The 10,000-nt window shown below is 40.4% G+C and overlaps 1 protein-coding gene across 2 annotated transcripts in view; it reads right to left on the bottom strand.

Moving 5' to 3' along the window:
* Window positions 1–352: 352 nt before the first annotated feature.
* LOC119568131 (carbohydrate sulfotransferase 9-like) overlaps window positions 353–10,000 on the bottom strand; it is a 25,713-nt gene continuing 16,065 nt past the window's right edge. For both annotated transcript variants that reach the window (XM_037916527.1, XM_037916528.1), the window contains 6 exons: window positions 9,687–10,000; window positions 6,453–6,620; window positions 5,316–5,428; window positions 3,379–3,577; window positions 1,889–2,122; window positions 353–1,215 (listed from right to left, as the gene is read on the bottom strand). The exon at window positions 9,687–10,000 is cut by the window's right edge and continues 601 nt beyond it. In XM_037916527.1, coding sequence (XP_037772455.1) covers window positions 955–1,215; window positions 1,889–2,122; window positions 3,379–3,577; window positions 5,316–5,428; window positions 6,453–6,620; window positions 9,687–10,000 — 1,289 coding nt within the window. In that variant the 3' untranslated portion in view covers window positions 353–954. The remainder of the gene's footprint in view (window positions 1,216–1,888; window positions 2,123–3,378; window positions 3,578–5,315; window positions 5,429–6,452; window positions 6,621–9,686) is intronic.

Genomic DNA, 10,000 nt, shown 5'->3' with positions numbered 1-10,000 from the left:
TGACAGCACTACACAACACGACACAGCACACCACACCCCACACACACACAACAACATCACACACACAGTGACACACACACAATCGTGATGTAATCAAATATTTGTATGTATATATATATATATATATATATATATATATATATATATATATATATTATATATATATATATATATATATATTTTAGTTTTCAGGTTTCAGGGGTTGCATGTGACGCTATATGTATCATAAGATCGTAAATATATTTCTTTTAGAAAAATTACCATGAAGAGAAATGACTGTTCAAGTGAATACACAACCTTTAATGAATAAAATTAAAATGAAATGAATTATTTGAAGTTGAAAGTCGTTTTTGGAGGTTTTGTCATTAGTATATTGTCAAATTTTGATTCTCAAAGTTCATCTTTTGTGTATATTCACCAAACATTATCTTTTTGTCGTATATGTTACGCGCTTTAGTCTTTAATTATAAAATCTTTAATATCTTTAATCATTGTAATCCAACAAGATCGTTTTTAATTCCACGTCCATTGACCCCTGTGGTTCCTCCGACTTTGGTATTGTCTTTCCAAACCAGGTCAATTATGTACCTGCCCTGAGGAACAACAGCCGATTTAAGGCCATAAGAAAATACACACAGATTGGTAATGGTACGTGACTTGCAAATGGTAAACAAACAGTTTGCCTTAACTTTGTAGACCTGGCGACCTTACCACATGGTATGACGCTGGACTTTTTCAATCTTGACGGCCTTAGTAGGTGTTAAAAGGGACACGAAGTCCTTGCTAGACTGCCAAGCCTTGCCAATTCTGACATGCCTTATGCGGTGATGGAGACGATGGCAGACCTTGCGAGACCTTACCAAATGCTGACAGGCTTTAGCTTATGCCGATAGAAGATGGGAGAAGGACCTTGCCAGACCTTGTCAGACCTTGTCAGACCTTGATCGTTCACTGTCAGGTTCCTCGCAACGACACCGCGGCCACGTCCACCGATCTGTTTAAAACAAGACCTTGGGACAGAGCGTGCAGAACCTGCTGGAACTGATGTTCCTGTAGGATGGGTTCGTCGAGAGGGCTGAGTCGTACGACCCGAAGATGAAGTACGCTTCGTAACCCCGTAGGAGGCGTTCTCAGCGGTGAATGCGAGTGTCGTGAGTAAGACACAAGGAGGTCGTGGGTGCTGCCTCGACCGTGGTGGGCGTTTTTCTCAAGGACCTGAAGGAGAGGAAGAGATGGTCAATAAAAAGGCCTTGAAAGATATTTTGGTTCGCTCCAAATAAATAAGGATTCTAAATAAGAAAAGGGGATGTGTAGTATAAAAGCTAAAATATTATTACATAAATAAAATAAAATAATAATAATAATAATAATATAATAATAATAAATAAATAAATAATAATAATAATAATAATAATTAATAATAATAATAATATAGATAAAAACAAAAACAGAAATAAAAAAGTAGTAGAAGAGAAAATAGTTCCTAAGAGCTTTCGGTGAATTTAACAGGAAAACAAGAAATTAATACAAGTTTACACCCAAACAACTCGCACGAAACACAACCACAAGAAGCACAGGACAGGTTCCAGTGCAACCCGCGCACCCACACAACCGAACGAATAGCCACCACAACCCACACAGGTATACGAACCACAACCACACGAATCAGGCACTACACGAGGCCCAACCACACAGCCCACACGAACGCACCCACAGCCACATCCTACACGAAGCACAATTACGTAACTCACGCGGAAAACACCCATGAAACACAACCACAACACACAGGAACACACCCACAACCACAGAACCCGCACGGAACGTACCCCAACCACACGAAATGCACCCACAACCCCCCCAAACCACCCAACCACCACAAACCACCCACCGTATTATCGATCTCCCTCGCCAACCCGGAGTCCTCCAGGATAAAGCGGATATCCTGCGCCTGCGTCTCCGCCCTGCCGATGGCCTGGAAGGAGACGACGCAGGGGGCGCAGTGCTTCCAGTAAGGGCGCCAGTGGGGGTCGTAGTTCCCTATGGGCGTCACCAGCAGGTACTCCACGAACTCCCTGAAGGTGGGGATGACGACGAGGCTCCCGTTGACTCTGATGTCGGCGCTCTGGGGACGGAATGAGTGGGTGAAGGGATGAGAGCGTTGACGCGAGGGTGGAATCAGCATGCGAGTGAGGGTGGAATCAGCATGCGAGTGAGGGTGGAATCAGCATGCGAGTGAGGGTGGAATCAGCATGCGAGTGAGGGTGGAATCAGCATGCGAGTGAGGGTGGAATCAGCATGCGAGTGAGGGTGGAGTAAAAGTGTTGACATGAGGGTAGAATGAGAGGGATTAAATGAGAATGAAGATTTGGGAATGAGTAAAATATGTGAGGGTGGAATGAGGGTGTTAAGTGAGGAAACGTTAATGACGGGAAGGGGAGCGAGAGCTTACACACTTGAATAATCAACCGACGAAAGAAATATTAGGGAATGTTTAATACATATATATATATATATATATATATATATATATATATATATATATATATATATATATATATATATATATATATATATATATATATATATATATTTATATGAAAATCAAATACAGTAACGTGTACATAACGACGAAAAGGAAAACAGACACAATAAGAAGAGAAATCGTTTCCTTTTTGATTGTGGTTGTTTTCCTTTTCATATATATGTATATGTATGTATGCATATGTATTATATATATATATATATATATATATATATATATATATATATATATATGTGTGTGTGTGTGTGTGTGTGTGTGTGTGTGTGTGTGTGTGTGTGTGTGTGTGTGTGTGTGTGTGTGTGTGTGTGTGTGTATATGCATATATATGTATATGTATACATATGCATATATACATATACATATATATACATACACATATACATACACATACACATACATACATTCATATAGATAGATAGATAGATAGATAGATAGATAGATAGATAGATAGATAGATAGATAGAGATAGATAGATAGATAGACGATGAGATAGGGAGAAGATAGATAGATATAGATATATTACACAATACATAATACATACTAACATATAATATATATAGATATATATATATAAATATACACTACACACATATATATATTATATATATATATATATATATATATATATATATATATATATATATAGAGAGAGAGAGAGAGAGAGAGAGAGAGAGAGAGAGAGAGAGAGAGAGAGAGAGAAAGAGAGAGAGAGAGAGAAAGCGAAAAAGAGCGAAAAAAGAGAAAGCAAGAAAACCAAAATAGATAAATAAATAAATGAAACAACCCTCTCCCGCCCCACACACACTCGCAAAAAACCTGCAACCGGCAACCCATACCTTGAGATGGGGTCTCGTAACCTTAAGTATTTTAGGCACGTAGTTGTCTCTCTGCCACGAGCGGTGGGAGATGTCTTCGATGCGGTCCCTGTACGCCGACAAGAGTCTTTCCAGAGGCTCCCGAACGATGAGGAACTTGTAGAAATCCATAGACTTCTTAAACTCTCTCATGGTTTTCACTGTCATGATCTTGCGCATGCTGGAAGGGCGGCAAGGAGAATAATTTAGGATTTTTTTTTTTAATAAAACTTTCCAATAAACTGATTTTTTCTGGAAAACATTTTTTTTTTTTTGGGGGGGGGATTGAGACTTGCCAATGATTTCTTTTTTTTCCGTGGAACAATTTAGTAAGATTTTTTAGTTAGATTTTTCGGAAACAATTCAGGAAAATGTCTGAGACATCAACTTACCGAAGAACAATGGCGGAGTATTCTTAAATAATTTCAGAGCATTTCAAAGTATTAGAAACTTTTAGAAGTATTCAGGAATAAAATCATGCAATTTTTTTTTTGTCTTACTTAGCGTTGGGGAGCTCTTGCACCTCCGCAGGATCAAATTCCGAAGAACGAATTAAAAAAAGAGGAAAGAAGAGAGGAAGAGATGCAAAGTGGAAATAATAATAAAAGAAAAGAAAGAAAGAAAAGAAAGAGAGAGAGAGGAAAAAGATGAAGAAAAATCACGAGGCAAAATTGTTAAACACAATTTATAAATGTTTTTTGTTTTGTTTTATTGAGAGTGGGGGGAGAGGGAGAGAGAGAGGGAGGGAGGGAGGGAGGGAGGGAGAGAGAGAGAGAGAGAGAGAGAGAGAGAGAGAGAGAGAGAGAGAGAGAGAGAGAGAGAGAGAGAGAGAGAGAGAGAGAGAGAGAGAGAGAGAGAGAGAGAGAGAGAGAGAGAGAAAGAGAGAGAGTGAGAGAGTGAGAGAGAGACAGATGAGAGAGGAGAGGTGAGGAAAGAAGGAGGGAGGGAGAGAGGGAGAAAATTAGATTGAAAGACACGCAGTTCGAGGAGAGGTGACATATATAATGAATCAGCCTTTCCGCTGCGGCGTAAAAATGAAGCACTGAAATGAATAATCTTTTTCCTTCACTCCAGTGCATTCTCACCACGGAAATAAAGCATACAAACTTACTGTATATTCATTTATGTCCTTATTCGTTCGTTGGTACATATCCCTCTATGTGCATGTATTTCTGCATGTGTTTGACCATGCGCGTTGATGCCTAATGGAGCAAAATCCACTCTAAGACGTACAGACGAATAAATAATGCAAATCATACTCATTTAAAACATGCAAACTTTTTTTTTTTTTATCACGCCGTTTTCAAGCTGAGCGGTAAGTAAAGATTCGTGTTCTTTAGCCTTGATTTCGTGCTCAGCAACATTTTCTCTGAAAATATCCCATGCCCATAAATATGCAATAAATCATAAAAAGCATTGGGTTTGTACTATATACCATTACAGGAACCGTCTTCTGCACGCGCCACGAAAGTTAATCCCGCACTAAAGTTTAATCCAGGTCTCTAGTATGCATACAGAATGGCAGCCCAGGATAAAATTTTAATACAGCTCTCGACCAGCATTTTTCGGGTTTTGTACGCGCCATAAAAGTTATCAAAGTTTGCACGGCCATGACAGTCACTTCCACAGATCACTACACGCCATTTGTTTTACACGCTAGACGGAATTTCCGGCCTGGGATAAAATGCTAGGCCAGTTTGTTCAGATCGCACGAGGCCGACCCAGTGAATATACACATGCATATACACAAAAATAAATACCCATCTATCTATCCATCTGGTATGCATACATTTATCTATCAATATATCCGGTGGATATGCATGTGTAGACAGATAGATATGTATATATTTCCGTGCATGTACGTATGTATGACTATTCACTGGGCCCCATACAATAAAAAAGTTTGCATGAGAACTCACTCGTAGAAAGTCTTCCGTTGGATAACACTCGTCTGGTTGAGCAGATAGGCGAACATGGCATTCCAGGCTGTCGACCCGACCTTGTATTGCCAGCAGAAGGTCACGCGGTGTCTCTGCGAAGCGAAATGGAGTTGGAAATGAAAAGAAAAGAGAGAGAGAAAAAAACGTATTCTAAGGGATATGACTTTGAAAGGAAATATGTATTTTTTTTTATTATTATTTTTTGGTTGAAATGGGTTAAGGAGAGTATTATTGTGATTTTATGGACGTTTTATCAGTCTTTCGTTGTTTTATCTATCCTCCTTTGCTAGCCTAGACTCCTGTCATTTTTCTTTTCCCTCCTCTCTTCATCTCCTCTTATTGCCTTTCTTCGTTCCCTTTCTCCCTAGTTCCCATCCCCCCTCTTCCTTCCCTTTACCTTTCACCTATCCTCCCCATCCTCGTTCTGATCCTTTCCTTTCCCCGCGTTGCGTTAGTCCTTCTCAGCCTCTCCTCCGCTTTTCTTAAATCCTTATAAATCTTGTAAATCCTATTTCACATTTCCCTCCTTCCCTAAATCCTAAATAACTAACCCATGAATGCCCCTTCCGCCTCCCCTATCTGCCCCCTCCCTCACTCACTCCCTCATCCCCTCCCTCACTCCCTCCCTCACCCCCTCCTTCACCTCCTCCTTCACCCCCTCCCTCACCCGCTCCCTCACCCCCTCCCTCACCCCCTCCTTCCCCCCCTCCTTCCCCCCTCCTTCCCCCCTCCTTCCCCCCTCCCTCACCCCCTCCCTATCTCTATCTGCCCTCTCCTTCCTTCGTTCCTCTATCCCTGCTTTCTTCGATTCCTATCTTCCTTCTTCCTTCCCTCCTTCCTATCCACTTTTATCTCTCTTCTTTATCCTTTCCTCCTCTCTCTCTCTCTCTCTCTCTCTCTCTCTCTCTCTCTCTCTCTCTCTCTCTCTCTCATCCTCTCTCCTTCCCTCCCTTCTTCTTGTTTCCCTTCTTCCCTCCTTCCCTCTCTCTATCCCTTCCCTTCTCTCCCTCCCTCCTTCTCCCTTCCTCCTTCCTTCTCTCCCTCCCCTCCCACTCCCCCTCTCTTTTTCCCTCTCCCTCCTCTCCCCCTATCATCCCCCCCTCCCCTCCCACTCACCTCATCAATCTGGAAATTCGAGTTGACAACATCCTGGGGAAGGAACAGCTTGTTGCCCAGCTTGTAGTGGCTCCCTCTGTTGATCAGCGCCGTTAGTCCCCTGGTGGCGGTTGGGGTAAACTTCTCGCATCGCTCTTTCACCAACGAGATTCTGTCTTGGTGGATTTTCTGGTGGAAAGAAAGGAAAGTTCGGGTCGAAAATAATGGCGTTGGTCGTGATGGCGGCGATGGTGGTGAGTGATGGTGATGGTGATGGCAGTGGTAGCGATGGTGATGATGGTGAGGATGATGAGGATAATGATGATGGTGATGATGAACATCAGGATGATAATGTTGATGGTGATGATGATGGTGGTCGCGGTGGTGATGATGATAATCAGAATAAGAATAATGATAATGATAATAATGATAATAATAACGATAATAATATAATGATGAAATAAGAATGACAATAATGATGATGATGATAATATTTACAACAATGGGAATGATAAGGATAAGGATAATAGTACTAATACAAATGATAACAATTATGATAATAATAGTGATAATAATAATAACAATAATGACTATAATGTTAATAATAACAGCATCCATAATAAGTATGATAATGAAAATATCAGAAAGATAATGACCATGATAACTGTTTTTATCAGTTCGTCTGACTGTCTCGGTCTTTCTTTTTCGATTTTGAGTCTTTTCCAACATTTATTTTCTTATCATTCATCGGAATAAAAGAGAACAAGAAAGGTAGATAGATAAATAGATAGATAGAGAGATGCTAAACAAACGTATAAATGAATTTCGATTTTTTTTCGCGAGAAGGTTAAACTTCTTGTTTTTCTGTTTCTTTCTCTTTCTTCCTCTCTCCCTTCTTCTATCCTCACCTTCTCTCTCTCTCTCTCTCTCTCTCTCTCTCTCTCTCTCTCTCTCTCTCTCTCTCTCTATCTATGTATCTATTCGTCTATCTCTCTATCTATCTCTATTTATCTCTCTCTATCTCTATATTTATATATGTCTATCTCTTTTCCTCTCTCTCCCTCTTTATCTATCCCTTTATCCATCCACCCCTGTCTCCATCCCTCCCTCCTCCTACTTACCCCCTCCCCCTCCCCCTCCCCCTCTCTTCTCCCTCAAACCCAACCGGAATGTAGTCCAGAACTGGTTTGGGGGAGGGGGTGGGGGGGGGGGGGTTGGCCAAAGCAAAAACCCTCAGCAGAATGCATATCCGTGTGGCTTCTCTGCGCCCAGTTCATTCTCTCTCTATCTATCTATCTCTATCTATCTAAGTCGCTCTCAGTCTCGCTCTTTATTGTCTCTCTCTGTTTGCGTCTCTCTATCTATCTATCATCTGTCTATCTATCTATCTCTATTTCATTAATTCTCTTTCTCTTGTTCTCTCATTCTCTGTTCTTCCTTCTCTCTCTCCTTCCTTCTCTCTCTCCTTCCTTCTCCCTCGCCTTCACCTCTTCCTTCTCTCTGTCATTCCTTCTTTCTCTCATCTCTTTCTCCTCCTTCTTTCTCTCTTTCCTACCTTCTCTCTTCTTCTTCTCTCCTTCCTTCTCTCTCTCCCTCCTTCTCTCCCTCCTTCTCTCTCTTCTCTCTTCCTTCTCCCTCCCTTTCCTCCGGGTACTGTTTCTGCACACGTACCCTTCGCCCGCCCTGCATCTCCTTGGCTCATCGCTCCTCTGTTCCTGCCCTGACCTGAGGGTTAATGTTTCAGCATAATGCCAGGGATGACAGAAGGCATATACTGATAGGGTTTCCCCGGACTGAGGTTAATGTTTCGTAGTGAAGGGATGACTAAAGAATTCTGATAGGGTCGTAGATGTATGTTACCTGTCCTCTGTAGAATTAAATTAGCGGTTATTACTTTTGTCAATTTATTATTGTTTGATTCTAGAAGGTTCTTAGATTATTATTATCATTTTTTTATTATTATTTTATTATTTTTTTGGGGGGGGGTATAATGTCTGTGCTTTGTAAGATAAAACTATTCATTTTAACTTTTGTCTTTTTTATTATCAAATTCCCGTTGAATATTTTGAAGTACATTGCCTGTGTTTAATACAAGAAAAAGTGACTATGATTATATAAGTCATTATGTTCTTAAGTTCTAAAACTGCATTAGATATCTGACGACTAATTAATGTGGGCTTTTGAGAGGATTCGGATCACCTTAGCAGGGAGAAAGTATTAGCAAACATGGCTGACTACACATCCTTCTGTAGACTAAACATCTCGCCAAACATCTACCACCCTATTCTTTTATTTCATATAAGGTATCTGTCGGGTCCTAAAACTGGATACCTCGTTTTCTTTTATTCATGTTTATACCTTGTGTATTATTAATGTTTGTCTCGTTTTATTTTACTAATGTTTGTCTTGTTTTATTTTACTTATGTTTATGTCTTATTTTAGTTTGCTAACGTTTAATCCTCATTTTTTTCTATGCCTCGTTCTATTTTACTAATGTTTGTCTCGTTCTACTTTACTAATGTTTATGCCACGGTTTCTTCGTTTCTTGTTTTTGTCCCGTTTTCTTTACTATTTTTTGTCCCATTTTTGTATTAAAGTTTGTCTCGGTTTCTCTTACTAATGTTTTTGTCCCGTTTTTTTTTTAATTATAGTTCGTCCCGTTTTCTTTTACAAATATTTTTGTCCCATTTTTTTTATTATAGTTTGTTCCGTGTTCTTATACCAATGTTCGTTCCACGTTTTCGTTGCCATTTTCCCGTGGTAAAGTTCAATTAACTTTTCCACTTCCTGCCAGGTCAACTCAGCACTTCCGGTTGGCGATGCCTGGGTGTATGTCCTTAATGCGTCGGGTTGTTTATACGACAAAAAAAATTGCCACATACAAAGGAATTCCGAAAGTTGTGACCTCTTGCCTACCTCGTCTAAACTTTATTCCTATGGGCGCTTGTGACACCTGTGGATTACACCTGAAGGCTGTGCGTGTACATATATCTTTTTTTTTTAACTGCCTGTATCTTTCTCTTTCTCTTCTCCCTCTCCCTCTCTCTCCCATCCTTCTCTTTCATTCTTACTGTCAGTCTATCCATATTACCGTCCCCCCCCCCTTCTCTCTCTCTCTCTCTCTCTCTCTCTCTCTCTCTCTCTCTCTCTCTCTCTCTCTCTCTCTCTCTCTCTCTCTCTCTCTCTCAAACTCCCCATTTTTCCTTCCCTCCCCCTGTCTACCTATCTATTCTTAAACAAAGTACATCCGCTTACCTTCACCCTCAGATATTCCTCTTGGGTCATGAGTCTCCGTGTCCCATTGACTCCCGTGTCCACATATGACTCAGTTATCGTCTTCATTTCGGTCCCGTTTTCTTTCACTAATATCTCTGATTCGTTTTCTTTCAATTGTGTCTCTGTTTCGTTTTCTTTGCCTAAGTTGTCTGGCACGTTTTCTTTCACCACGTTTTCTTTAGATAAATTTTCTTTCCCGTTTTCTTTCACTGATGTTTTTGTCTCGTTTTCTTTGGCTAAATTTTCTGCCTCGTTTTCCTTCTTTTCTTTTTTTGTCTCGATTTCCTTTGCTG

Source organism: Penaeus monodon, chromosome 43 (genome assembly GCF_015228065.2).
Source record: "Penaeus monodon isolate SGIC_2016 chromosome 43, NSTDA_Pmon_1, whole genome shotgun sequence".
NCBI lineage: Eukaryota > Metazoa > Arthropoda > Malacostraca > Decapoda > Penaeidae > Penaeus > Penaeus monodon.
This window is presented reverse-complemented; position numbering and strand designations above follow the sequence as displayed.